Below are 27,940 nucleotides of genomic sequence, written 5' to 3'. Positions count from 1 at the left end.
AAAAAAAAAAAAAAAAAATCCAGAAAAGGAAGAGTAGTGTCCCAGAAGCTAAGAGTGCCTTCAGAGTGATTACCTGTGTCAAATGAAAGCTGAGAATTATGAAATGACCAACAGATTTAGCAGCAGAGATTAGGAGGGGCCTGGGAGCCTAGCCCTTTGTGGACGTTTGGGAGGAATGACAGGGCAAGCTGGGTCATCCCTGACATGTGGTCTCTGAGCCTAGAGGCAGAGCTGGGTTACAGAGTAGGAATCCCCCAAGGAGGCATGGCTTTGCAACCTGGGGTCAATGGATAGGAGCCAGCCAGAGCCTACTATGCCTGACACGGTGGTAATGGGGGTGAAGAGTCCGGGTCAGGATGGCCAACTTACCTGGACTCCACATTCAGTTGTTGTTTCTAAATGCAGTTATACATATAGTCTTTCAGATTTGTGTTCACTAAAATCTTAAAATATCTAATTTTTATAACCATGTTTCTTCCATTTTTAAAATACCAGGAATCCTGAGAAGCAGGAGTGATCTATGCCTTACCCTCAGAACAGGGCCAGGATGAGGGTGAGGCATACTTGGTGTGTAGGATGCAGAAGTTAAGGCAAGAGCAGGGTCTCTGGGAATGAATGCACTTTAGGCACCTCTCTTGCCTTACCTGAGTCCTGGCCCTACCTACCTCACATACTGCCAGGTAGTGTGCCTGCCTTTCACTGTGGGAGCCTCCACATTAGTGGTGGGTCCTGAAGAAGGTAGACCATAGACTGGAGGAACTCCTGTTCTGGGTGGGGGCAGACACCACGCTGGGAGCCCCGAAAAAAAGCCAACTGAGAACAACGATGCCTTTCAGCTAAAAAGTGGGTGCACACTGCCACCCTGTGGCCATCCAGGGGAAGATTCTTAGGACTGTTCCCAGGATCCCACCGGCAGAGGTAAGGCCAAGACACACTCCAGGCCACCCTGCCCTGAATTTCTCAAATTGTGGCATTCACAGCTGTGTTGGAGAGAATCAGTGAACAGGCTGATCTCTGGCAATGGAGCTCAATAGTCTGAGCTACTGACTCAAAGAGTGTCTTAGGTGATTCTAAGGCACACTCAAGTATATAGTCCCTACTAGTCAAAAGCCACTGTCTTGTGAGGCACAGTGGCTTTTTTCTGTTATCCCAGTTACTCTGGAGACTAAGGGAAGATCACTTGAGGCCAGGAGCTGGAGATCAGCTGGGGCAACATAGCAAGACCCCGTCTCTAAAAAAAATTTAAAAAGCTAACCAGGCATGGTGGCATTTGCCTATAGTCCCAGCTACTCATAAGGCTAAGGCAGGAAGATTGTTTGGGACCACAAGTTCAAGGCTGCAGGGAACTATGATCATGTCGCTGTGCCACTCTCCAGCCTGGGCAACAGAGGAGACCCCATCTCTTAAAAAAACAAAACAAAACAAAACAAACCATGAATCACACAGCAAGAGAGAGATCTTCCTGAGGTCCCCAGGAGTCAGAGGCTTTTTCCGGCTGCTCAGACACACAAAAAGATGGAACAGATCAACAAATCTTTATTAACAGAAAGATGGACAGAGAATGCAGCAGGGGCTGTCTGAAAACTGTGATATGTGTGTGTGTGTTGTGTGTGTAAAAGGCCTTCTCCAGGCCAGGAAGGCCCCCTTGGAATCAGGCCCACCTGCCTAGATCCCCTCCTCAGTGGCGGGTCCTGGGCTGAAACCAGCTTCTGCATCATATCCCCAAAGGAAGAATGGGGGCCTTTCTGGAATGGAAGATGCTGACTTCAAGCATTCTTCACATTACTCTGGTTCCCCAGCGGAGCTTGGTTGCCGAGGGGGTTGGGGACAAGCCACAGGGGCACTTGCATAGCAGGGGAGTAGAATGGGGATAAGGCATATGGTGAGGACAGGGGAGAAGGGGAAGGGCATCATAGCTGCAGGTGAAGGGGGCCTCCAAAAGGCAGCTCCTCTTCTCCCTCATCCCCTCAAATTGCTGCTGGGTTGAGGAGTCAGACTGAGGCAGTATAATACCCTCCCCCATCCTTAACTCCAGAACCCCAGTTTGGTGGGGAGGGGGTGGGAAGCTGTGGAGCTCTGGAAAGGCCTGAGTTAGTGAGTCAAGCTTGTGATGTGTGTGTTTGAACACAACTGGCTCCCTTGGTATACCAGGGGCTCCCTATCCAGATGGGTATGAGTGCATGGTCCTACTGTACACACAGGTCTCAGTATCTATATGTGTCTCATTAGTTCCCATGGTTCTCTGTGTTTGGATACATAAGCATGGATATCCCTGCTCATACAGCAGGAACTCAGGATCTGCATGGTGTATGTCCCTGTCTGTAAACATGGGCTCCAGCAAGTGGATATGTGCGGGCCTGCCCGCTCCTGTCCATCCACAGGTCTTCCTTCAGGCCTGGCTGGTCAAGGATCCTGGCCGAAGAGGTAGGTGGTGAGCTCAAGCCGGAGGCCCCGAGCATAGGAGCGAAGAGTATAGAAGAGGGTGAGGAAGTCCTGGGTGCTGAAGACAGTGTCGGCCAGCGCGAAGGCCAGGGTGGATGGGATGACACCCCGGCCGTACTCCACCATCCATGTGTTTGGCCCCCACTCCACAGCTGTTGCCTCACCAGGCCCATGCACTACCGTCTCCCCTGGGGGACAGGGAGCACCCAAGTGAAGAGCCAGCTCTGCCTTGCCCTTCCATGGCTGCTGCTTTCCTGGCCCATGGACTAACTAGGGGTGGGGAATGGAGAGGGAGCTTCAGAAAAACAAAAGGCCCTACCTCACTGGGCTGGCCCATACGGCTACTCCTAAATGTTCTGTGGCATCATCTGACCCATGTCCTCTCTTGGGGGAAGCCATAGACGGCTACCTCGCTTGGCCACAGGCCCACTGTATGGAAGTCTGCACTCCCAAGCCTCACTCGAAACAAGCAGAAATTTAGCTAAACCTGGGCTGGGCTTGTAGCTAGGAAAGGGGTAGTTCCAGGACTTGTGAGGCTTTATCTGAAAAGTGTAGCTGTTCAACCACCATGCCTGCGATGCATACACCCAACCTCAAATGTACTGGGAAGTCCAATGCTCTATTTCTTAAGCAAATTGTTGCACTATTTAAAAAAAAAAAGATAACTGTCTGTATTGTCTTTTGGAGTATTGAGAGCATTTCTGATTACCCACTGTCTCCCCAACAGTTGTTGGAATATTGTCTGGGCAAAATTGTGCCTGGGCAGATAAAAATCAGACATGTTTAACAGGAAGTTGTTATGTTTTGTTTCCCCTTGACGGAGGAAAGCAAGAGTCCCTCAGCTCTGCCCCAACCAATCACCTGTGGCTTATGGGAGGGTGGAGGAAGGGAACTATGAGGAGGGCCCCCCAACACACTACTTTTCCATGCCATGCTCCCCGCAATTGTGGGCACCCCCCGCGTGAAGGCACTCACTTCTCTGACAGAGCCTTCTTACCCACCTGGGTAGAAGACCTCACTTTTGGTGGTGCCCTCTCTCCACTGGTGGAAGGTGCCAGAGATGATGGTATCCGAGATCTCAGCCCAGTAGCGCCCTGAGTGACAATCGCATGGACACTATCAGGGTATTCGCGCCATCGCACGGCCCAGCCAAACATCAGACAGGAGGGCATGGGCCCCTCTACAACCCCAGCCTCCCAATCCGGCCCGCCGCTAGCACTGACCCGAGTGGCCGCGGGAGCCTAGGGCGGTGCCGAAGAGCAGCACATACTCGGACAGCGAGGCGTGCAGAAGGCACATGGCGCCCATCCAGCCACCCGCATTCACGAACACCCACTGCAGCTCCTCGTCGGGCAGCACGTGGCCTGGGTGCAGCCGCCGCAGCTCCACGATCAGCCGAGAGAAGGCCAGCTCGTGGTCCAGCCCTGGCGGAGGCAGAGGGGCGGCGGAGTCAGGGCCGGCACCGGTCCTGGGTCCGGGGATGGCGCCTTCGGAACCCTAGGCTCCGCTCCCGGGCCGGCCGCTCCCCTCCCCGCCCTCTGCCCGCTCACCAGCGTACTGCCGCGCCAACTGCGCTATCTCTTCGCGCTGGAAGACGAAGCTCTGCGTACCCAGCCAGAGCCAGACGACCTGGGTCAGCACCGCTGCGACAGCCAGGAGCAGCGCGGCCCACGCCCACCGCCGGCCCACGGCCCACTGCATTCCGGCGGGCGGCCTAGCACGGCGCAACGCAGGAGCGAGCCGGGGTCTGAGGCTTTGCACTCACCGCCTCGGAGCCCGCCGGCTGCCCACGAAGCGCTCCCCCGCCACCGCCGTGGTACGGTTCGCCCTGACCAATAGGAGCGGCCAGTCACCTTGGCACCGCCCCTTCGGTCGAACCATTTCTTCGGGGGGAGCACGGAAGAGTGGGGCGGTGCCGCGCAAGGGCGGCGAGGGGGCGGGGCTAAGTCGCCCAGCTGCAGATGGCAGGGTCTTCAGGCGAGGTCTGACCTAGCGCCACTCTACATACGGATAGGGGTGGGGGTAGTGAGACCCAGAATGGACTGGCTCGCCCGAGCTCACTGGCTGGTTGAAGCAGACGAACCCGGAAGTGCAGCCTTCTGGGACTCAACGATTGTTAGGGCCCTCCTTTACCAGGACTGAAGGGGAGGGGAGGCAGTTCAAGCTGGGAGCCCTAGGGTGGGCATTCCAGAGGCAGTGACACCTGAACTGTGTCTTTAAGAGCGCGCAGAGGGGGCACGCCAGTTCGCAGGGACCGGCCCCTAGAGCAAAGGCCCCCGAGGAGCGACAGCTTGGGGTCTTCAGGGGCCTACAATTCCTTCTCTGTTATGCAGCACAAAATGTGAGAGAAGGCCTTGTAAACCAGCTGAGGGTTATCAGCAGGGGAGGAAGGGGATTAGATTTTGCCACCGAGTGGCACAGGACTGCCGAGTGGAGGGGAGCAAGATGAGTCAGGGAGACCATGACCATGGGCCAGGTAAGAGGGAAGGTCTGTGTCAGTGGAGATGGAAGAAAGAAATGAGCTTAACAACTCTGGAAATGAAGTTGGTAGGGCTTGATCTCTTCTTCCTGGAATACTCTTTCCCCCTTTACCCTATCCCCACTTTCCCCTTATTTGGCTAACATCCTTTGCATGTCTAGTGGGCAGTTGAGCATCCAGGTCTGGAAGCTCAGCTCCAGTCTGGAGGTAGAGCTGGGAGTTGTCATTCATTCAGATATTTTGTTGGCACTTGTATGTGCCAAGTTCTGTAGTGACCATTAGGGATATGGGTAGAAACAATGGTCCCACTCCCCAGCTTAGGGATCTCACTGGAGAGTCTACAGAAAACCTCTAAGAATTGATAAAATCTCACAGGGAGAGAGAATAGAGTAAGATAAGGCTAAAGACAGAGCCCTGGAGATCACCAAAAGCAAAGGGTAAGCAAAGGAAGAAGAAAGCAAAAAGGAAAAGAAACAAAAGAGAAAAGAGGCAGCATTGTGCAGTGATTAAGAAATAAACTCGAGCTGGACTGCCTGAGTTCAAAGCCTGGCTCCTGCTACCTACTAGTTGTCTGATCTTGGGCAGGTTACTTAAAATCTCTGTAACTTAGTTTTCTTACCGGTAAAATTGAATGGACAAAAGTACCTACCTCATAGTACATATCTTCATTTTGATGAGATGAGATGTGTTAATATTTGTAAAGCAGTTAGTGCCCCACATGGTGAGCATTTTACGTGATGGTTATATATATAAAACACAAAGGAACTGGAAAAGAGTACCCTCATACGTTTTTGACCTTAAAGAAGGAAACTGAGGCTGGGCGAAGTGGTTCATACCTGTAATCCCAACGCTTTGGGAGGCTGAGGCAGACGGAACACTTGAGTCCAGGTATTCCAGACCAGCCTGGGCAACATGGTGAAACCCCATCTCTGCAAAAAGTACAAAAATTAGTCAGGAGTAGGTGTGCACACTTGTAGTCCCAGCTACTCAGGAGGCTGAAGTGCGAGGATCGCTTGAACCTGGGAAGTGGAGGTTGCAGTGAGCCAACAGAGCAATACCCTGCCTCAAAAAAAAAAAAAAAAAAAAAAAAGGGCTGGCCGCAGTGGCATACACCTGTAATCCCAGCACTTTGGGAGGCCAAGGCAGGCAGCCAGATTTCCTGAGCTTAGAAGTTCGAAACTACCCTGGGCAACATGGTGAAACCTTGTCTCTACTAAAATACAAAAAATTAGCTGGGCATGGTGGCAGGTGCCTGTAGTCCCAGCTACTCAGGAGGCTGAAGCAGGAGAATCGCTTGAACCCAGAAGGTGGAGGTTGCAATGAGCCAAGATCATGCCACTATACTCCAGCCTGGGCAACAGAGGGAGACCCTGTCTCCAGAAAGAAAAAGAAAAAGGGGCCGGGCACAGTGGCTCACGCCTGTAATCCCAACACTTTGGGAGGCCGAGGCAGGTGGATCACCTGAGGTCAGGGGTTTGAGACCAGCCTGACCAACATGGAGAAACCCTGTCCCTACTAAAAATACAAAATTAGCTGGGCATATGGTGGCATATGCTGATAATCCCAGCTACTCGGGAGGCTGAGGCAGGAGAATCACTTGAACACAGGAGGCGGAGGTTGTGGTGAGCCGAGATCGCGCCATTGCATTCCAACCTGGGTGTGAAAGAGCGAAACTCCGTCTCAAACAAAACAGTCCAGGCGCAGTGGCTCACACCTGTAATCCCAGCCCTTTGGGAGGCCGAGGCAGGCGGATCACGAGGTCAGGAGTTCGAGACCAGCCTGACCAACATGGTGAAACCCCATCTCTACTAAAAAATACAAAAATTAGCCAAGCATGGTGGCGCGTGCCACTCACTTGGCCCAGATACTCGGGAGGCTGAGGCAGGAGAATCGTTTGAACCCAGGAGGTGGAGGTTGCAGTGAGTGGAGATTGTGCCATTGCATTCCTGCCTGGGCAATAGAGTGAGACTCTGTCTCAAAAGAGAAAAACAAACAAACAAAAACAACAGTGAGGAAAAAAAGAAAAAGCTGAGGCAAAATTAATATAGAGAGTTTATTTGGGCCAAGGTAGAGAGCAACTGCTCGGGACACACTTCCAAGTTGCCTTGGGGAGTGTTGATACAAGCATTTTTTATTTTTATTTTATAAGTGGTTTTTATTTTTATTTTTTATTTTCTTGGAGATAGATTCTTACTCTGTTGCCTAGGCTGGAGTGCAGTGGTGCGATCTTGGCTCACTGCAACCCCCACCTCCCAGGTTCAAGCTATCCTCCTCCTTCAGCCTCCCGAGTAGCTGGGACCACAGGTGTGCGTCACCATGCGTGGCTAATTTTTGTATTTTAAGTGGAGACAGGTTTTTGCCATGTTGAGGCTGGTCTCTAACTCCTGACCTCAGGTGACCCACCCTCCTTGGCTTCCCAAAGTGTGGGATTACAGGTATGAGCCACTGTGCCCGGTCACTTTATTTTAACCTAATTTTTTTTTTTTTTTTTTTTTTTTTTTGAGACGGAGTCTCCACTGTTGCCCAGGCTGGAGTGCAGTGGCACAATCTCAGCTCACTGCAACCTCCGCCTCCCGGTTCAAGCAATTCTCCTGCCTCAGCCTCCCGAGTAACTGGAACTACAGGCGCCCGCCACCACATCCAGCTAATTTTTTTGTATTTTTAGTAGAGACAGGGTTTCACCAGGTTGGCCAGGCTGGTCTTGAACTCCTGACCTCGTGATTCGCCCACCTCAGCCTCCCAAATTGCTGGGATTACAGGCGTGAGCCACTGCGCCAGGCCCATGCTGTCACATTTTAATGCCTCTGGGCCTGATAATTAAAAGGGGCTGGCATTTCTCAGATAAAAAGTTTCTTTACTTTCTCAAGAGTGATGAAATGGGCCAAGCGCGGTGGCTCACGCCTGTAATCCCAGCCCTTTGGGAGGCTGAGGTGGCCGGATCACCTGAGGTTGGCAGTTCAAAACCAGCCTGACCAACATGGAGAAACCCCATCTGTACTAAAAACACAAAATTAGCCAGGCGTGGTGGCGCATACCTGTAATCCCAGCTACTTGGGAGGCTAAGGCCAGAGAATCGCTTGAACCTGGGAGGCGGAGGTTGCAGTGAGCTGAGATCATGCCATTGCACTCCAGCCTGGGCAACGAGAGCAAAACTCCGTCTGAAAAAAAAAAGAAAGTAATGGAATGAAGGGTTAACACAGTGAAGTATAATTGAGAGATTGAATAATATGATGGGAAATGATAATTAGACTTCTCAGTAGGGGTATGTGGCAGAGACAATGCTATACATTCACAAATCCATTTCCTCTTGCTCTTGGACCGCTAGATTAGATTCCACAGTCTACTCTGGGTCATGTGATTGCATTCTGGCCAATGAAATATGGATAGAAATAGAAATGATGTATGACATTTCCAGGGCTGGCTCCTAAAGTCTCCTCTGAAATTCTGTTTTTTTTTTTTTTTCTCTCTCTCTCTCTTTTTAAGAGACGGGATTGTGCTATGTCACTCCCAGACTGGTATCAAACTCTTGGGCTCAAGTGATCTCCTACCTTGGCTTCCCAAGTAGCTGGGGGACTACAGGCACATACTACCATGCCCAGCTTGAAGTTCTTTACATTTTCTTTCTTCCCTCATCTACTACTGTAGTTATAGAGGATCTCTAGTGGAGTATTCTGAGACCCTAGGAAATGGCATAGCTACTAGATGGATGGCACCTGGATCCCTAAATCCTGCTTGGAACAGGCCTCCCTGTTATCCCCAGAATTGACTGTAGTGCTAAGCCATTGAGTTTTGGGAGTGTTTGTTACAGCAACTAAGATTACTTACCCTGACAAATATAGGGCAAAAGATGCGTTACAATATACCATGCAGCTAAGAGTAGAGGCCAGGAAGATGGCCTATGCTTTTAAGAAACTTAGCAGGCTGGGCATGGTGGCTCATGCCTGTAATCCCAGTTCTTTGGGAGGCAGAGGCAGGCAGATCACCTGAGGTCAGGAGTTTGAGACCAGCCTGGCCAACATGATGAAACCCTGTCTCTTCTACAAATACAAAAATTAGCCGGGTGTGGTGGTGCATGCCTGTAATCCCAGCTACTGGGGAGGCTGAGGCAGGAGAATCACTTGAATCCAGGAGGCGGTGAGCCTAGATTGCACTACTGTACTCTAGCCTGGGCGACAGAGTGAGACTCCATCTAAAAAAAAAAAAAAAAAAAAAAAAAAAAAAAGAAACTTGGGAGAGAAATTAAGGATAAAGAAGGGATTATCTAGAGGAGAATGAAGGATTGAGGGAACATACTTTTGTATTGGTTCTGGCTTCTGTGGCATTTCTGACTGGACAACTCACTAAGAACCCTGAGCAGCAGGGATTAGCCCCCAAATTTGGTCTCTGCTCCCCATTCCAGGAACAGCTTTCTGGGATCATCTGGGCCTACAGCTCCCCTATCTGGTCTTTCAGAAAGCTTTTCCAGGTGTAGTGGCTTACACCTGTAATCCCAGCACTCTGGGAAGGCCAAGATGGGCAGATTACCTGAGGTCAGGTGTTCAAGACCAGCCTGGCCAACATGGGGAAATCCTGTCTCTAAAAAATACAAAAATTAGCTGAGTATGATGGTGGGTGCCTGTAATCCCAGCTACTCAGGAGGCTGAGGCAGGAGGATCACTTGAACCTGGGAGGCAGAGGTTGCGGTGAGCCAAGATTAAGCCACTGCATTCCAGCCTGGGCAACAGAGTGAAACTCCGTCTCCAAAAAAAAAAAAAAAAGAAAGAAAAAAAGAAAAAAAAAAACACATAAAAATTATAGAAATGGTCAACCAGCAGCCCTCAGAGGTGCTCTGTCTATGGAGTAGCCATTTTTTTATTCCTTCACTTTCCTAATAAACTTGCTTTGACTTCACACTATGGACCCACCTTGAATTCTTTCTTGCATGAGATCCAAGAATCCTCTCTTGGGGTCTGGATTGGGATCCCTTTACTGTAACAACACCTCTGGGATCTGGGAGGGAGGGAGCTGGGTAGGCCCCATCTTAGTCATTCTCCTCTTCCTCCAAAAAATGACCTTGGGGAGTCAGAGGAGAGTTATGGAGATGCTCCTGAAAGATGTTCCTGATGGGGGTCAGGATTTAGTTAGCATGATTCAGGGTGTGGCACTGAAGCACTAGTGTTCTTGGGAAAGTGGAGCTATCTACAAACTCTAGTCACTCAAATATAACTGAGAGAACAGAAAAGCAGATCTCCTGTTACTGTCTCACCTCTTTGGGTAATATGAACAGCCAGTGGGACAGGTAAAATCCCCGTTTCTCAGTCCCCAGCTCCCTGTCTCCTACAGTCTGAGGACCTTAGGGCAGAGATCAAGTAAATGACCCATGACCTAGTTTTTGCAGCTCAATTGCAAAACACCTAGCTTGCTTTGGCCTGGACTGGGGGAAGGGACGTCCCTGCTATGGCTCAACTTCTAAGTCACTGGGTTTCTGTCCTACATTCCACTGAAGTCTCAGAGGCATCTCACAGCACTGGGAAGAGTCTTGGAAACTCGCATTCAAATCTCAGCTTGGCCACTAATTCTCTGGGTGACCTTGAGTCCTCTGGTCCCCACTGTGAAATGGGGAAGAGGTTTAGACAATATTTAGATGGCTCTTTAAAAGTACCAGGGGACCAGCCATTTGGGAGGCTGAGGCGGGAGGATCACTTGAAGTCAGGAGTTCAAGACCAGCCTGGCCAACATGTGAAACCCCATCTCTACTAAAAATACAAAAATTAGCCGGGTGTGGTGGCATGAACCTGTAATCCCAGCTACTCGGGAGACTGAGGCAGAAGAATTGCTTGAACCCAGGAGGTGGAGGCTGCAGTGAGCCAAGATCACACCACTGCACTCCAGCCTGGGTGGCAAAGTGAGACTCTGTCTCAAAGAAAAAAAAAAAAAAGTACCAGGGGAGGAATTCATTTGAATTTTATCCTAGTGTTAGCCAATTGGTCCGATCCAAGGAAAATTTAGAAAAGGGAAGGGGATGTGTAAAGGAAACACTAGGCCCCACCTAGATGATGGCTGGAGCTTCTGATAGTCCTGTACTCCCCACATTTTCAGATTTTTTTTTTTTTTTTTAGACGAGGTCTCCCTCTGTTGCCAGGCTGGAGTTCAGTGGCGCGATCTCGGCTCACTGCAACCTCTGCCTCCCGGGTTCAAGTGATTCTTCTGCCTCAGCCTCCTGAGTAGCTGGGACTACAGGTGTGCGCCACCACGCCCAGCTTTTTTTTTTTTCTTTTTTTTACTAGAGACGGGATTTCACCATGTTGGCCAGGATGGTCTCAATCTCTTGACCTCGTGATCCGCCCGCCTTGGTCTCCCAAAGTGTTAGGATTACAGGCGTGAGCCACCGAGCTCGGCCATTTGTAGATTTTTTATAGCTCTTTTACCCCTCCCACTTCTTGTGCTGTCTTGGTGTGTGTAGGAGAGAGAGAGAGGAAGAAGCAGAGCAAGAGTGAGAGAAAGAAGGCAATATGGTTACTCAGCCCTTTTTCCGAAATCTGTTTTTGCTTTTAGGGATAGGATATGGATATAGTACTCCACACAGCCCCACCAAATTTGCCTCTCCTCCACTACAGCCACTGAGCAGGTGACTGAGGCACTGTTGATCCAGGGCAGAGGCCATGCCTGACTTGCGCAGCCCAATGCTTCACACAGCCTAGGTGTCTAGCACATGGTAGATGCTCGGTAAATATTTGCTGAATGAAAGATCAAATGAATGATTGCAGCAAGCAAGTCTTGTAGGCATCCTGGAGCCCAAGGATTCTGCAGTAGGCAGCTTTCACAGAGGTTCTTCCAGTGCAGTGGCTCCAGCTCTGGGTGGAGTGGGATCATCAATGTCGGCCCCCAGGGTTCACAGCTGTTCTGAACCCCGCCCCCAGGTGGCAGGGCAGCCGTCAGTCACGTGCTGGCGGCTGGCCAATCATCGGTGGCGGCGCGGGGAGGGGCGGTGTAGACGGAGAAAGTGAAGGGTGAGGCACTGCCCTGTAGATTTTCCAGCGGATCCCCGGTGGCCTCATGTCGCGCAGCGGAACCGATCCTGAGCAGCGCCAGCAGGCGTCAGAGGCGGACGCCGCAGCAGCAACCTTCCGGGCAAGCGGTAACTGCACCGCGGCAGGGACTCCCTGGGGCGCGGAGCTTAGCCCTCCCCTTCTTTAGGAAGCTCTCGCCCCCACCTAAGGTTGGAACGCTCATCCCGAGCCAGACCGACAAGGCATACAGTCGCCTCTGTACGAGCTGCAGGCCAATTGGAGTTGGGAAGGTCCAATCCTGGGCCTCTAGCTCCTGAGCGGGACGGGGCGGAGAGGACGCTTCCGAGCTTGGGCCTGCTGGTGGGTGAGACCCAGGAGAAAGGGAGCTAGAGAGCTCTGAGGACTGATCTTAACTGTCTGCCCCTAGACCATCAGCATATACGCTACAACCCGCTGCAGGATGAGTGGGTGCTGGTGTCAGCTCACCGCATGAAGCGGCCCTGGCAGGGTCAAGTGGAGCCCCAGCTTCTGAAGACAGTGCCCCGCCATGACCCCCTCAACCCTCTGTGTCCCGGGGCCACCCGAGCCAATGGAGAGGTAAGCCTGTAGAGCCCTGCATCTGCAGGCTGAGCCACAGGGGGTAATTCCCTCTTAGAGCTGTCCTCCACCCACAGGGGTAGTGAACCTCCTTCTGGGTCATATCCCACCAAGCTTTTTGGTCCCCTAGAGTGGGCCTTGCCTACTCACTTGTAGCCTGTCCAGTCTTTGAAGCCCACCAGGTAACTGGTGGTATGGGGCAGTGAGTGCTTCTAGCCCATCCTTGTCAGTAGGTGAATCCCCACTACGATAGCACCTTCCTGTTTGACAACGACTTCCCAGCTCTGCAGCCTGATGCCCCCAGTCCAGGTAACCTGGCTCCAGCTGCTGTTGGGGAGGAGGGTGGCTAGACCTCTTGAGGGACTTCTGCTGCAGAGAGTCATAATCCTTTACCTCAGGACCCAGTGATCATCCCCTTTTCCAAGCAAAGGCTGCTCGAGGAGTCTGGTAACTATGGATTTCCCCTTACAACTTTCAAACCAGGGTTGGAGACTCAGCATTGGGGCTGGGCCCTGCCCATAGCAGAGCCAAGCCCTACCTCTCAGTTATCTTTACCCCCCTCCCCACCACCCAGTAAGGTCATGTGCTTCCACCCCTGGTCGGATGTAACGCTGCCACTCATGTCGGTCCCTGAGATCCGGGCTGTTGTTGACGCATGGGCCTCAGTCACAGAGGAGCTGGGTGCCCAGTACCCTTGGGTGCAGGTTTGTGAGGTCGCCCCTTCCCCTGGATGGGCAGGGAGGGGGTGATGAAGCTTTGGTTCTGGGGAGTAACATTTCTGTTTCCACAGGATGTGGTCAGGAGGGAGCTGACTTGGTGTCTTTTGGGTAACAAAGCTCCCTATCCCTATCTGACAGATCTTTGAAAACAAAGGTGCCATGATGGGCTGTTCCAACCCCCATCCCCACTGCCAGGTAAGGGTGTCAGGGGCTCCAGTGGGTTTCTTGGCTGAGTCTGAGCCAGCACTGTGGACACAGGAACTGGATTAATGGATGGGACAAAGGAAATATGCCAATGATGTGGAGGCTTGGAAGTAAAGGACCTGTCTGTTCTTCTCTGCTTTTGCCCCTTGACAGGTGTGGGCCAGCAGTTTCCTGCCAGATATTGCCCAGCGTGAGGAGCGATCTCAGCAGACCTATAAGAGTCAGCACGGAGAGCCCCTGCTAATGGAGTATAGCCGCCAGGAGCTACTCAGGAAGGTGGGAGAGAGCCAAGCCCTGTGTTCCCAAGGAGTCCCTAACTTTCTTACCCCACGAGAGGGGTGTGTAAAGGAGAAAGCTAGAGGGGAACTAGTAGAGAGAGAGACTTGCTAGGAGGCCTTAGCAATAATCCAGTAATCTAAATGAAAGATGATGGTGATTTAGACTCGGGTGGTTAGTGGTGGAGGTGGTGAGAAGGCATCAGATTCTGGGCACATACTTTTCTTCTGCTTCCCCTGCCTATTTGCTGACCCCACCCCAGCTCTTATGTCATCTTGATGACTTCCTATCCATTCTGCCTGCCTAGGAACGTCTGGTCCTAACCAGTGAGCACTGGTTAGTACTGGTCCCCTTCTGGGCAACATGGCCCTACCAGACACTGCTGCTGCCCCGTCGGCATGTGCAGCGGCTACCTGAGCTGACCCCTGCTGAGCGTGATGGTCAGTCTCCCAAGTAGGATCCTGGGGCTAGGCACTGGATGGGGGTTGCTCCCAGTAGGGTCAGCATCTGGACCCCAGGCTGAGAGTCAGGCTCTGATTCCAGATCTAGCCTCCATCATGAAGAAGCTCTTGACCAAGTACGACAACCTCTTTGAGACGTCCTTTCCCTACTCCATGGGCTGGCATGGTGAGGCTTTTCAAGTACCTATATCTAGCCCCAACACTATTTCTGGGCCTGGGGCCCAACCCAGTGAATTGCAACCCCAAAGGAGCAAGCCTTGAAACAGTTGCTGGGGGGTGTGGCAAGAGCAGAGATGCTGGGACTGAGGGTGGAGCAGCAAACTTGGTGAAAATATGTCTCCAATATGCTTTCTAATCTCCTGCCAGCTCTTCTCAGGCAGGGATCCTGGGAGATGTAGTTTTCAGACACCTGGCTGGGTTTGGGGGTAGGGGCTAAGCTGGATAACTGAAAAAGGGCTCTCCCCATTATCTCTCTTCTTTCTGTCAGGGGCTCCCACAGGATCTGAGGCCGGGGCCAACTGGGACCACTGGCAGCTGCACGCTCATTACTACCCTCCGCTCCTGCGCTCTGCCACTGTCCGGAAATTCATGGTTGGCTACGAAATGCTTGCTCAGGCTCAGAGGGACCTCACCCCTGAGCAGGTCAGGACTCAGAGCAGTCTGGCTTCTCCAGACTCTCACATGCAGTATGTGCAGGCACCTGATACTTCTGTTGCCCTTGTGCTCCAATCATTGCACAAGGCAGAAAACAGCTCTGGCAGGGAAGGCACTGCCAAAGTTAGGAGCCCTAGGGCCTGGAAGGAGAGTATGGTCCTCAGATCTCCTTTCTCTCCTGCTTCCTCCAGGGATCCCAACAGTCATGACCCTGATAGTTCCCATAACAACCTGGGCATTCCTTGGGACTCAGGAGCTGCTCAACTCTTTCATCCCCTGGAGGCTCCAGCAGTCCTTATCACCAGCCTCACAATTCCACAGGCCCACCCCCAGTGGGCCTGTGGCATTCATATTTCATATTCATATTTCAAACCACAATATCCAGCAAAGTATCTTCTGAGCACCCAGAACTCCATACCATTGGCCAGGTGTGGTGGCTCACGCCTTAATCCCAGCACTTTGGGAGGTCAAGATGGGAGGATTGCTTGAGCCCAGAAGTTCAAGACTAGCCTGGGAAACATAGGAAGACCTTGTCTCTACAAAAAAAAATTTAAAAAGTTAGCCAGGTGTGGTGGCATATACCTGTGGTCCCAGATACTTGGGAGGCTGAGATAGGATCACTTGGGCCCAGGAGTTTGAGGCTGCAGTGAGCTATGATCATGGCATGATGGCATTCCAGCCTGGGTAACAGAGCGAGACCTTGTCTCAAAAAAAAAGAAAAAGAAAAAGAAGAAAAGAAGTCCATACCACCATTCTTGGCAGCCCAGCCCTTATCCTCCTTAATTGCTCCCTGTCCCTTTTCCAGGCTGCGGAGAGACTAAGGGCACTTCCTGATGTTCATTACAGCCTGGGGCAGAAGGACAGGGAGACAGCAACCATCGCCTGACCATGCCGACCACAGGGCCTTGAGTCCTTTTTTTTTTTTTTTCAACAGTCTTGCTGAATTAAGCAGAAAGGGCCTTGAATCCTGGCCTGGAATTTGGGCAGATATAGCATTAATAAAACTGTGCATCTCAAACTTTAATCACATACTCTAGTATCAGAGGAGTGTGAACCTTCAGAGATACAGGGTTAAAAGCTAAAGGCATAGCTCCGGCTACAACTTTTCTTTGTTTACAAATGTGTAAAATCTTGATGCAAAAATTCCACCCAAATTTCTGAACAAAATTAATATTCAGTATTACATCTAGCCTATAGATTCTCTTACTCTTGGTGTAATGACAGTATCCCAGTTTAGGAAACTGTTTTAAAATCTTGTGTCTTGGTTGTGGCTGAGGCTTTGGGAAGGCCAGAGCCCCCTTTGCCACCACACCTAGGGTGTCAGCTCCAAGCCTGGGCCTGAGGGTTTGACGGGGAGCGGATGAGCTAGATCCTGATCCCAGTGGTCAGTGGCCAGATCCTGGGCTGCTGGCCAGAACCCTGGCTTTGTGAGTGGCTGCAGCTTGGCTCTGCTCCAGCCCACAGGGGCTAAAGGGGCGGGTAGAGAGCATGTAGGGAGCGTGTACGTGGCTTTGTGTCCTTGGCTCCTCCAGACTCTCACATGTGCGGGCACCATATACTTCTGCTGCCCTTGTGCCCCAATCATTGCACAAACAGAAACAGCTCTGACAGGGAAGGGACTGCTAGAGTTAGGAACCCCAGGGCCTGGAAGGAAGGTATGGCTCTCAGAGTGACCTGGGGTCTATTCTGTCCCCTCTGGACCTGTTTCCCTGGCAATGCTGTGGGAACAACAGTCTATGCAACACAGCAGACCTGATGCCACCTGGGGTCCTCCAAATTTTAAGGTGAAGGCAGGGACTGTGAATGATGCAGGGATGGCCAGAATGGTTTTTGCCTTCATTCTTTTCCCAGGGGAACCAAGCCTGTGGGTGGGGAAATCACACTAAGGCTGGACAGTGACTGAATCCTGCCCAGAAGAACCTTGGCTGCCTGCCTTCCAGACCAGGATCTTTCTTCCCTGAGATCCTGAAGGGGAAGTACCTGGAACTTGGGCGTGTTGCTCCGGTCTGGAAGATCTGATAGACACAGTATGCACACATTTCTCTCGAGCTTCCCGTGACTGGGGAGTAGATGAGAGCCCTGGGTGGGTGGCTGGTTTCTTGAGGTATACATATACCTGACACACCTTACATCTCTGATTTGGCTGCATTTTGGAATCATCTGGGAAGTTTTAAACAATACTGATGTCTAGGTCCAACCTCCAGAGATTATGATTTAACTGGTATGGGGTGGGGTTTTGCAGTTTTCAAACCACAATATCCAGCAAACTTTGAGAACCACTGCCCTACACAGCCCTCCTTCTTCCTTATCTGGAGTCAGGGGCACCTTCAGCTTCTCCAATCACCTGGCCAGTGGCTCTTGTTTCCAGTCCTGCTGTTCCAGGGTGGGTAGGCCTTCAGGCGGAGACCCAGAAATCCAGCTCCAGACTCTGTCCCCGGCAGCCTCTTCAGTCCGGGACGGGACAGGAAGTGTCCGGCGGAGGTGGGGGTGGAGGTGATTGGCAGTTGGAGTCTCCAATGGGCCAGGAGCCCCCCTATTTCACTCCTCTCCTTCCATTGGCGTCTGGGCGGAGCCGCCCCCACTGCGGGGGCCCAGGGCGGGAGGGAGTAGAGGCCGGGGCAGAGGGCGAGGGCAGAGGGCGCTGGCGGCAGCGGCCGCGGAAGGTGAGGCCTGGTGTAGACGCCAAAGTCCTGTCACGAGTGGGCGGGGCAGGGTGATGTATGATCTGAAAGGCCGAGAGTGACTGACGACTGTCAGTGTGTGTGTGCCTGTGAGTCTGTGTCTGTGTGACAGTATCATTGTGTGCGATTCTGAGTGTCACTTGGTGCAGCTGTCAGCTAATGTGACTGCGTGTGTCAGTGTGCATGGAGCTGGGGCTGCATGTGGCTGTGCAAGTGTGGGATTATGTGTGTATCTGTCAATGCACATTTTTGGTGGGACTGGGTTGTGTGTTTGTGTGAGAAGGACTGTGATCACATTAGGGAATGTGTTTTGGGAAGGTCTCTGTGGGGTTTGAGACCATGTCTGCCAGCATGAGAGTGGGTGGCTGGCTTTGTGTGTGCCAATGTGTGACTTCAGCAGTAGCAGAGCAAAAGTGAGGTTTGTGACTATGTGTGTGTGCTGGGTCCTAACTTAAACCGTGTGGGAGTACAGCTGTATTCATGTATTGGGGGACCTACTTCAAGAGCCCATGGGACTGACCTTTCTCTTAAGTGTCCAGCATGGACGGACACACCCACAACACACGTGGCTTCCCCTCCTTCCTCTGCTCAAGAATCCCCAGCATCGGGTCTACTGCTCCTTACTTTCTGTTTCCCTGCTTGACTCAGTTTCCCTTACATGCCTTTTTCTCTCCCTGTTGCTGTCTTACTAGAGATATCTCTGCGTGTTTCTTCATAGCTTTGTTCCCCTGGTCTCTGTGTGGGTGCATTTCCAGTTTTGCCTCTCCTGTCTCTTTGTTTCTCTCTGTGCCCCTATGCCTGCCTTCCCTGCTGATCTTGATCTCTTTGGCTAGTTGGGGGCCTGTAACAGTGATGAGATGCAGGTCTGCCACTGCTAAGAGCTCCCTGAGAGAGGGGGCTTAGACCATGATGAGGAGTTGCTTTTAGGTGGTGCTGTGAGCCCTGGTAGGGGCTGTGTATGTGTGTGACTGCGTGAGTTTATGAATATGTGTAAGTGTATCTGAGTCTGAGGCTGTGTGGCTGTGCCTGTGTGACTGTGAGTGACCGCATGTGAGAGTGTGTAAGTCTGAGGGTAACTGTGGGTCTTGTGTATCTGGCACCAAGGGACCAAAGGCATTTCCTGGTGCTGGGGCCCAAAGAGTGGAGGGGGAGGTGAGAAATGGCTGGAACTTCCAGGGGAGGGGGAACTGCACTCTTTGGCCTCTCCTTATATCCCCCAACTTGGGGCCTCCTTTCCCCTGGAAGCACAGCCAGCTGTGCCCTAAGGAAACATTTGGTGAGGAGTGAAAAGAGGAGGAGTTTGTATCTGATTTTTCATTTGATTGTGTCCACGTGTGTTCAAAGGCATGCCCTTTTGTTAACTGTGCGTCATGAGTCCATGTGTGAATGTGACTATGTCTGGCTGTGTGAAAACACAGGGCATCTCTCACTGACAGGGACATAAGTATTAGCCACCCTCCTTTCCCTCTTGCTGGCCTTGGCTGTGTCTGTGGCTTCCTTTCCAGACTTGGGGGAGGCCTCTTCCCTTCACAGGGCCTTGGGTGGGAGGGAAGGAGGGAGGAGGCAGAAGCGGGGAGGGGGCCTGGCTAGGGGCGGTGGAGCTCCAGGGCTTAGAGGGGGCGGGGCAGGGAAGGGGAAGGAGGGGATGGCTTTGGGGTCCCAGAACTGAGTGGAGTAGGAGACGGGGGCTGTAGCTGGTGAGAGGAAGTCCTGGAGGCCATGGACACTCTGCCGCTGGGATCACCGAGGTAGGGTGGGGCTAAGCAGGGTAAGTGTGGCTGGGTGGCCAGGGGTGAGCCAACTGGACACACTCAGACAGACACACAGACACATGGAGGCCCTGCTCTGCTCTACTACTCCTGAAGGGTCCGTGCTCTTCCTCTTCTGGTCTTGTACCCAGAACCTTTTCCCTGCCTGCCCCTTCGTTCTCCATCCACTTCACCACTGCCTTCCTCCTTCTGCTCCCCCTCGTCCAGAATCTCTCTCTCCTAGCATCCCCCACCTGCAATATAGGCACACTGTTAGCTTTTTGAGTTTCCGCCGACCCCAATCCAGTCTTTCCAACACTTCCCACACTGCCCCATCACCTCCTAGTCCTGGTCTCTGAGTATCTCTTGGTGCTGTGGCCCCCATGGCTGTTCCTGCAGGCTCCCAGTTCCTCTCAGCCTCCCATCCCCTTCCCTCCCCTCCCCTCCCCGCCACCCTGTCTCCATCTCCATCTGCTGGCTCCTCACCCACCCCCAGCCTCTGGCAGCAGCCAGGGCATCTGGATCTGCTTAACTACACAGCCCCAGCCTGCACCCTAGCCCCATCCAGCTTCACAGACTGGAGACCAACGAAGTGTCAGAGCCAGGCCCAGCTGAGTGGCCCAAGTAGCCAGAGCAAGGAGCCAGGTTCAGGCGAGAAGCCTGGCAGCCAGAGCAGGGGTAGGCCTCAGGGTGGGAGTGCCAGATGGGCTCAGATCCATGATGACAGCCTTCCCCCAGGGTGATAAGGTCTGCCCAGGTTAATCAGCGGTGGTGATAAGCCCTGGACCAGGTGGGGGTAAATACCAGAATTCCCAACAGCTGGACTGGAGGGGTTAATGGGAGTGGCTGAGCTGGTGCCAGTGCTTGGTGCCAGGGGTGGGCGCCAAGGGCGGTGGAGGGGGAGTTGCTGGCACAGTCTGTTGCCTCCGGCTTTTGTTCTGGGCCCTAAGCCCAGGACTGAGATGGAGGGTGTGAGGGGGTGTGTGTGTCCGTGTGTGTGTGTGTGTGCGCGCACATGCAAAGCACTGGGTATACGGTGGGAAAGGGGACCTCAGATCAGTTCCCCCAGTGATTTCTAGCAGCCTTACCCCACTTGATCCATCAGTTTTTCTCTAGGAAGGCTCAGTTTTGGAGAGGAAGAGCCAGGCTTTAGCCTCCCTTCTCAGGGGTCGGGGATTTCTGACTCTACCTCTCCCCACAGATGAGCAGCGGCTGCTCAGGGCTGAGCAGGGTCCTGGTGGCCGTGGCTACAGCCCTGGTGTCTGCCTCCTCCTCCTGCCCCCAGGCCTGGGGCCCCCCAGGTGAGAAGAACCCTGCTCTACAACCCCCCAACTCTGACTTGTGACTTGCCACCCTCACTGTGGCCCCTTCCCATGCCTAACTTGTGACACCACCGCTGCCCCTGTCATCCAACCTAGGTCCCCTCTCTACCCTGTTCTCTGACCTCTGTCTCCAGATTATAACATGATGCTTTGATCCAGTGAGCCCCCCACCACCCAGGTTTTAACAGTCTGCTTCTTATCTGCCATTCTCACAAAGTGGGGAGGGGGGTAAAGGAAGAGCCTCACCTCAGAAGTGCCCTCCACAGGGGTCCAGTATGGGCAGCCCGGCAGGTCCGTGAAGCTGTGTTGTCCTGGAGTGACTGCTGGGTAAGTGCCCCCTGCCTGTTGGTCTGACACTCATGACCCTTTCTTGACTTTGCCTAGTCCTCATGTCCCACTCCTCCCATCCTTGCCTGCTCTGTCCGTAATCCTCACCTCTCTTATCTGTCCTAACCCTCTAACCATCCTTATTCAACAGAAAATTCAGCTGGTATGTTTTGAGCACCTGCCAACTGCCAGGTCTATTCTAGGCTCTGGGATACAGCAGTGCTAATGCCAGGCAAGGTGCCTGCCTTCACGGAGCTTACATCTTAGTGGGGAAGACAATAAGCAAAGGAGAATCTTGCCAGATAGTAATACCTGCAGGGCAGAAAAGCCAAAGAGAGGGATGTTGAAGAGGACAACTGAGTGGTTACCTTATTTATTTATTTATTTTTTTGAGACAGTCTCACTCTGTTGCCCAGGCTGGAGTGCAGTGGTGCAATCTGGGCTCACTGCAACCTCTGCCTCCTGGATTCAAGTGATTCTCCTGCCTCAGCCTCCCAAGTAGCTGGGATTGCAGGCACGCACCACCAGGTCCTGCTAATTTTTTTGTATTTTTAGTAGACACGGGATTTCACCATGTTGGTCAGGCTTCGAAATCCTGATTTAAAGTAATCCACCCGCCTCAGCCTTGCAAAGTGCTGGATTACAGGCGTGAGCCACTGCGCCTGGCCTGTGGTTACTTTTTAATTGGTGGTTAGGAAACGTCTCTCTGAGGAGGTGATGTTGAAGCTGATTTCTGAAGGTCAGGAAGGAGGCAGCCATGCACACATTAAGGTATAAGTGCTCCTGACAGAGGGAACAGCTAGTGCAAAATGCCCTGAGGTGGGAATGAGCTCAATACTCGCAAGGAATAGAAAGAAGACCAATGTAGCTGGAGTTTTCAGTGGGTGAGGGGGAGACAGAGAGGAGCTGAAGAAGGAAAGGAAGGCAAGGGCTGGCTCACAAGGGGCTTTGAAAGCCAGTAAAAGGAATTTGGGTTCTATTGCAAATGCAGTTAGAAGCCAATGGAGAGCTGTGGCATGGTCTGACTTATGCTTGACATCTTGTCTTTGTCCATTGTCACCTCATCTTACTTCCAGGGACCCAGTGTCCTGGTTTCGGGACGGGGAGCCAAGGCTGCTCCAGGGACCTGACTCTGGGCTAGGGCATGAACTGGTCCTGACCCAGGCAGACAGCACTGATGAGGGCACCTACATCTGCCAGACGCTGGATGGTGCACTTGGGGGCACAGTGACCCTGCAGCTGGGCTGTGAGTTGGGGAGGGTGGCAGTGATGACACAAGAGGATCCTGAGGGAGTATGGGACCTGAATAAGCCCTCTGGGACCAGGAGGACCTGAGGACTGCTCAGTCTCCAGGTGTACCCTCTGCCTCTAGACCCTCCAGCCCGCCCTGTTGTCTCCTGCCAAGCAGCTGACTATGAGAACTTCTCTTGCACTTGGAGTCCCAGCCAGATCAGCGGTTTACCCACCCGCTACCTCACCTCCTACAGGTGTGTGCGTGATCGGGTGTGGATGCCTACACATTTGGGTATGCTGGCACAACATGGGTGTGGGAAGCAGGGAGGTAGTTTCTGAGGAAAGCCTCAGAGAGGGCAAAAGGCCCTCTTTTCCTTCATGACTTCAGACGGCCCCCTCCCCACCAGGAAGAAGACAGTTCTAGGAGCTGATAGCCAGAGGTAGGACATGAGGGAGCATGTGGGGGCTCCAGCTGGGTCCCACAGTAGGCATTTTCAGAGCCCAAGACCATGTCCTCCCTTCTAGGAGGAGTCCATCCACAGGGCCCTGGCCATGCCCACAGGATCCCTTAGGTGCTGCCCGCTGTGTTGTCCACGGGGCTGAGTTCTGGAGCCAGTACCGGATTAATGTGACTGAGGTGAACCCACTGGGCGCCAGCACACGCCTGCTGGATGTGAGCTTGCAGAGCATCTGTGAGTACCCACCCCTAGACCTCCCCCAGACCCCCATCACAGAGACCCCAAATGGACTCAGATCTCTCCACTCCCAGAGATCCCAAACAGTTTCCTCCCAACATAGACGCCATTTCACACACAGAAGGCCCTGTGGAGCCTGAGAAGGCAAAGGGATCAGAGCCCAGGAGGCATGGTTATTTCAGCACACACTCTAGAGGCCGCTACTGCTACCCACACTGCCTGACTGGCTGCCTAGCCGCAGAGCAGGCCCTGCTCTGGGCCCTGTACTGAATGCAGCCATATGTCATGTCCTGCCTTGCTAGCCCCTCCTTCCTTGACCTGTGCATGGGAGTGGGACACTAAAACTCTAGCTGGAATTTGGGCCAATTCATCTTCCTTGGATGAAAATAAGAATTGCTCTTTTATTCACTCAACAAGCATTTCAAAAGCCCACCCACAGATCTCAGGTGGTTTCTTTTTTTCTTTTTCTTCCTTTTTTTGTTGATATAGGGTCTTACTTTGTGCCCAGCCTGGATGAAGTTCAGTGGCGTGATCTTGGCTCACTGCAGCCTCCAACTCCTGGGCTCAAGCTATCCCCTTACCTCAACCCTTCCAAGTAGCTGGGATTACAGGCATGTGCCACCATGTCTGGCTAATTTTTAAAATTTTTTGTGGAGACAGGGTTTTGCTATGTTGCCCACACTGGTCTCAAACTCCTGGCATCAAGTGAACCTCTCACCTTGGCCTTCGAAAGTGCTGGGATTACAGGCATGAGCCACCACACCCGGCCTCAGCCCATTTCATAATACAGATGACCGGTCTGAGTCTAATGAATGATCAGGTTTAAGATTTCCCCTCCCCTCTCAGGAGTGTCTGGCTAAGGCTCCTTTAAACACACACTTTGGAAAGTGGTAGGGAAGTGACAGGGACCCATAGCCTACCCTGACTTTGTGTCTTGACGCCCTTAGTGCGCCCTGACCCACCCCAGGGCCTGCGGGTAGAGTCGGTACCAGGTTTCCCCCGACGCCTGCGAGCCAGCTGGACATACCCTGCCTCCTGGCCGCGCCAGCCCCACTTCCTGCTCAAGTTCCGTTTGCAGTACCGTCCGGCACAGCATCCAGCCTGGTCCACGGTGAGGCCTGGAGTGCGTCCCAACCCGCGGCTGTGGGTCCTATCTCTGATTTCATGATCCTGGGTGTTCTGTGTAGCTTCCCAGCGCTGGCAGGTCACTGAAGACCCAACACTTCCCTGTGGGCCAGGCTTTGTACTGGGTGCTGGGTTGCAGTGGTGACTGACAGATGGAGTGTCTGTCCTGTGGGGCTATAACTAAGATGTGAAGCCCATCTGTGGGAAGATAGCAATGGCTTTAAAAAAAAAAAATCACTCTTTTTTTTTTTTTTTTTTTTTGAGAAGGAGTCTCGCTCTGTCACCCAGGCTGGAGTGCAGTGGCATGATCTCGGCTCACTGCAACCTCCGCTTCCTGGGTTTAAGCAATTCTCCTGCCTCAGCCTCCTGAGTAACTGGGACTACAGGTGCCTGCCACCATGCCTGGCTAATTTTTGTATTTTTAGTAGAGACGGGGTTTCACCATATTGGCCAGGCTGGTCTCGAACTCATGACCTCATGATCTGCCCACCTTGGCCTCCCAAAGTGCTGGGATTACAGGTGTGAGACATGGTGCCCAGCCTAAAAATAACTCTTAGGAAAAGGAGTGCCTTACCTAGAGGCACGTCTCCTACAAACACTCATATCCCCAGCTGAGGATAGCAGTGAATTAGAATCTCAGGAGATGTTAAAGGTTGGCTGGTATCAGGACTGGGGAGCAGCAGCATCAGATAATAACTAATATTTACTTAGTGCTGCCTTCCTGTGGGGTTCCTGGCTACACTTTTTGCATACATTGTTTTGTTTAGGTATATTCACCTCTATTTTACAAATGAAGAAACTGAGTCACAGAGAGGCCCAAAGGGTCATTCAATATGTGGTTCACCAAAGATTTGAACCCAGGCTGCCTGATGCCACAGCCTCTCTAAGTAATCACTACTGCTGTCTTACAAACACTAGGTGTAGACTCAGCCCCACCAGACACCCAACATGAGACCTGGACAGCTCTACTAGGCTTTAGGATGAGACTGGGAGCAAGGGGTGCTCTTTGCAGACGGTGGCTGGGAAGGCCCTGCACTTACAAGCTGGGTAACAATGAGTCATGTTTACCCCTAGGTGGAGCCAGCTGGACTGGAGGAGATGATCACAGATGCTGTGGCTGGGCTGCCCCATGCCGTACGAGTCAGTGCCCGGGACTTTCTGGATGCTGGCACCTGGAGCACCTGGAGCCCGGAGGCCTGGGGAACTCCGAGCACTGGTGAGAGAAAAAGCCAAAGAAAAGGGCAGAGGTCCCACCCCAAAGCATCTATCAGCTGAACCAATTCCAAAAGACAGCCAGGTGACATATGCCCTGCCCATGCAGGCACCGCAGTTACTGTCCCAGACTTCATTCTTGTTTGCCTACAGCCCTGTCTTAGCTTAAGTCCTTCCCCTTGGCCTCCACCCCTGCAGTTACAGGCTCCACTTCTACAAGCTTGGAGCTTGCGATGCTCCCTAGGAACTGGCCATGCCCTATCAGGCTCCTCCTCCTAGAAGGGTTGACTTCCAATCTAGGCCTTGGCCTTGAGCGCAGGACGTGACCCCCATCCCCACCAGCGTATGGACACTTACTGTGTCTTGCCTTCCTTTAGGGACCGTACCAAAGGAGGTACCAGCTTGGGGCCAGCTACACATGCAGCCAGAGGTGGAGCCTCAGGTGGACAGCCCTGCTCCTCCAAGCCCCTCCCTCCAACCACACCCTCGGCTACTTGGTGAGCTTGGGCAGATGGGCAAGAGTTGTAAAGGAGTGAAAACCCCAGAGAAAAGGGGACACCAAGCTTGGTCAGCCTTGCTCTCAGTAACATGTGGCCCTCCCTCTTAGATCACAGGGACTCTGTGGAGCAGGTAGCTGTGCTGGCGTCTTTGGGAATCCTTTCTTTCCTGGGACTGATGGCTGGAGCCCTGGCACTGGGGCTCTGGTAAGTGACTGCCATCGGTCCCTCAGCCTCTGATCCTCACAAATGCTCTGATGTCCATAGACCACATTCATCTCCATCCTTCATGACTGCCCACTGAACCTGTCTGATTCTGGAACTACCTCCCCACACCTCCATCCCCCATGCCCCACTTGATTTTAACTGATTCCTCTCCTGACCCTTTACTAATAAACCCTTTGGAGGAGACTGAGATACCCCACATGGTTGGAGAGACAGCTACCTTTCTATGCCCCAGGCTGAGGATGAGACGGGGCGGGAAGGATGGATCCCCAAAGCCTGGGTTCTTGGCCCCAATGATTCCAGTGGACAGGCGTCCAGGTGAGTAGGACATCCAGGAGATTTGTACTTGGATATGTGTGCCCCTATTTTGAGTGTCCAGATTAAAAGCTGGCTGCCCTAGTCATTTTTAAAATGCTGGGAATCCAAGTTGGGTCTCCTCATTTTAATGATGTCTAGGCTGAGGGCTAGGCCTTTCATTCTTGAGTCCCTGGGCTAAGAAGTGGGTCACTTCCCCTTTTCTCAGGGTACCGAGGAAGGACCCCAGATGGACTCCCCTCCAGGGTATTAGTATTAATACTCCTCCAGGGTATTAGACTCAGAGCTGGATATTCATCCTTTTTTTTCCAGGTGTCTTGGATCAGTGCTGGGTCCCCTCCCTCATTCCTAATGTGCCTGGGCCCACAGCTAGGTCCACTCCCTTATCTTCAGCGTGTTGAAGAGGCTCCCTCAGAGCTGGGCTCCTCTACTCATCTTCAGAGTGTTAAGCTTAGAACTGAGTCACCTCCTTCATTCTCAGGGTGTCTGGGCCAAGATCCAGTCCTACTGTCTGTCCTGATTTGCCTCCTGCTTCTTTTAGGAGCTCCAAACCTATAGAGGACCCAGGAGGGCTTCGGCAGAGTCCACCTATAATTCTGTCTTGCTGGTGTGGATGGATGGACAGTAGATCCCTATGGTTGGGTCTCAGCTGGAAGTTCTGTTTGGAGCCCATTTCTGTGAGACCCTGTATTTCAAATTTGCCAGCTGAAAGGTGCCTGTACCTCTGATTTCACCCCAGAGTTGGAGTTCTGCTCGAGGAATGTGTGTAATGTGTACATCTGTGTCCATGTGTGACCATGTGTCTGTGAGGCAGGGAACATATATTCTCTGCATGCATGTATGTAGGTGCCTGGGGAGTGTGTGTGGGTCCTTGGCTCTTGGCCTTTCCCCTTGCAGGGGTTGCGCAGGTGTGAATAAAGAGAATAAGGAAGTTCTTGGAGATTGTACTTAGAGATTATTGTCCAATGCTGCTTTATTATTTGGCTACTGGGGGCTTCAGCCCATTTTCCTTAGCATCCCAAAATTCAGGTTGGGCAGAGTCCCGTGGAGCTTTCTCTCTTGGTGCTCAAACCACTGTGACAGGCTGGGGTTATGGGGGTGGATGCAGATGCTGCGTTGAGCCAGGTGAAGCCTGGGTAGAGAAAGGTACAAAGCTATGGCCATAGCTTGGGGATGAGATTAGGGTCCAGGGGTTAGGAGCAAGGACCAGATGAAAACCTGAGTTGGCATCAGAATTAGCAGTTAGGGCTGGGGTTGGGATCAGCATTAGGGGTTGGGACTGAGGTCAGAGTCAGGGGTGTCAGGGGTGGGAGCTCACACGAAAGCCTGGAGATGACAGTCCCCATCAGCCTCCTGCAGTTCCACCCGGATGACCTTCCTCAGTAGCTTGTATGAGAGTGGTTTTCGGTAGAGCTGAGTACAGCAGGCAGTGCTGGGTGGCAGTAGGAATGCTAGAGGGCAACAGGGCCATGTGTTCAGAGGGATCCTGACCAAGAACCTCTCTGCCAGACAGCTGGAGGTTAGGTTGGATTTCCTGGTTCTTTTCAACTTCATCCCATTCACCCAGACCCCCAGCTTTCTATACCCCCAAGTACTCACCTGCTGTAGGGTCTGGGCTCAGGAGCAATGACAGGAGCAGGAGACTGCAGAAGGTTGAGGGCCCCTTCATGTTTGCTCAGCCTAGACTCTTCCTTCTCTCTCTCTCCTCCTCCCCTACCTTTTATCTGGGTGCCTTTTAC

General features: G+C 52.5%; 4 protein-coding genes across 14 annotated transcripts; 2 read left to right on the top strand and 2 right to left on the bottom strand.

Annotated features, from left to right (window-relative positions):
- Nucleotides 1–1,516: 1,516 nt before the first annotated feature.
- On the bottom strand, nucleotides 1,517–5,369 carry SIGMAR1 (sigma non-opioid intracellular receptor 1). 8 transcript variants are annotated; one of them, XR_003115891.1, is made up of 4 exons: nucleotides 3,993–5,369; nucleotides 3,713–3,866; nucleotides 3,444–3,536; nucleotides 1,517–2,630 (listed from the first exon to the last, which is right to left on the bottom strand). XR_003115891.1 is itself a non-coding variant. In XM_025358781.1 (4 exons), the coding sequence occupies exons 1-4, from the start codon at nucleotides 4,141–4,143 to the stop codon at nucleotides 2,619–2,621; spliced, it is 483 nt and encodes a 160-aa protein (XP_025214566.1). In that variant the 5' UTR covers nucleotides 4,144–5,369; the 3' UTR covers nucleotides 1,517–2,618. The 8 variants fall into 8 exon arrangements, 7 of the variants coding, with proteins under 7 accessions (XP_025214566.1, XP_025214563.1, XP_025214567.1 ...); XM_025358781.1 differs by having other exon boundaries at nucleotides 3,444–3,558; nucleotides 3,662–3,866; XM_025358778.1 differs by having other exon boundaries at nucleotides 3,666–3,866.
- A 6,185-nt stretch (nucleotides 5,370–11,554) lies between these two features.
- On the top strand, nucleotides 11,555–15,849 carry GALT (galactose-1-phosphate uridylyltransferase). 3 transcript variants are annotated; one of them, XM_025358773.1, is made up of 11 exons: nucleotides 11,555–12,038; nucleotides 12,338–12,507; nucleotides 12,741–12,816; nucleotides 12,906–12,954; nucleotides 13,082–13,211; nucleotides 13,365–13,421; nucleotides 13,584–13,706; nucleotides 14,014–14,146; nucleotides 14,250–14,333; nucleotides 14,655–14,809; nucleotides 15,627–15,845. In XM_025358773.1, exons 1-11 carry the CDS (start codon nucleotides 11,957–11,959, stop codon nucleotides 15,705–15,707), a joined length of 1,140 nt encoding a protein of 379 aa, XP_025214558.1. In that variant the 5' UTR covers nucleotides 11,555–11,956; the 3' UTR covers nucleotides 15,708–15,845. The 3 variants fall into 3 exon arrangements, with proteins under 3 accessions (XP_025214558.1, XP_025214557.1, XP_025214559.1); XM_025358772.1 differs by lacking the exon at nucleotides 15,627–15,845 and having other exon boundaries at nucleotides 14,655–15,522; XM_025358774.1 differs by lacking the exons at nucleotides 12,741–12,816; nucleotides 12,906–12,954 and having other exon boundaries at nucleotides 15,627–15,849.
- A 1,061-nt stretch (nucleotides 15,850–16,910) lies between these two features.
- On the top strand, nucleotides 16,911–27,141 carry IL11RA (interleukin 11 receptor subunit alpha). 2 transcript variants are annotated; one of them, XM_025358776.1, is made up of 13 exons: nucleotides 16,911–17,484; nucleotides 20,452–20,551; nucleotides 20,839–20,899; nucleotides 21,976–22,145; nucleotides 22,272–22,386; nucleotides 22,540–22,572; nucleotides 22,658–22,824; nucleotides 23,775–23,938; nucleotides 25,027–25,168; nucleotides 25,542–25,661; nucleotides 25,772–25,868; nucleotides 26,122–26,204; nucleotides 26,743–27,141. In XM_025358776.1, exons 1-13 carry the CDS (start codon nucleotides 17,338–17,340, stop codon nucleotides 26,757–26,759), a joined length of 1,416 nt encoding a protein of 471 aa, XP_025214561.1. In that variant the 5' UTR covers nucleotides 16,911–17,337; the 3' UTR covers nucleotides 26,760–27,141. The 2 variants fall into 2 exon arrangements, with proteins under 2 accessions (XP_025214561.1, XP_025214562.1); XM_025358777.1 differs by having other exon boundaries at nucleotides 17,477–19,250.
- Nucleotides 27,137–27,930, bottom strand: CCL27 (C-C motif chemokine ligand 27). The gene is made up of 3 exons (XM_025358786.1): nucleotides 27,801–27,930; nucleotides 27,520–27,652; nucleotides 27,137–27,333 (listed from the first exon to the last, which is right to left on the bottom strand). The coding sequence occupies exons 1-3, from the start codon at nucleotides 27,868–27,870 to the stop codon at nucleotides 27,198–27,200; spliced, it is 339 nt and encodes a 112-aa protein (XP_025214571.1). The 5' UTR covers nucleotides 27,871–27,930; the 3' UTR covers nucleotides 27,137–27,197.
- Nucleotides 27,931–27,940: the final 10 nt, after the last annotated feature.

This window comes from Theropithecus gelada, chromosome 15 (genome assembly GCF_003255815.1).
Source record: "Theropithecus gelada isolate Dixy chromosome 15, Tgel_1.0, whole genome shotgun sequence".
NCBI lineage: Eukaryota > Metazoa > Chordata > Mammalia > Primates > Cercopithecidae > Theropithecus > Theropithecus gelada.
The sequence above is the reverse complement of the archived record's forward strand: the minus strand, read 5'-3'. Positions and strand labels throughout refer to the sequence as shown.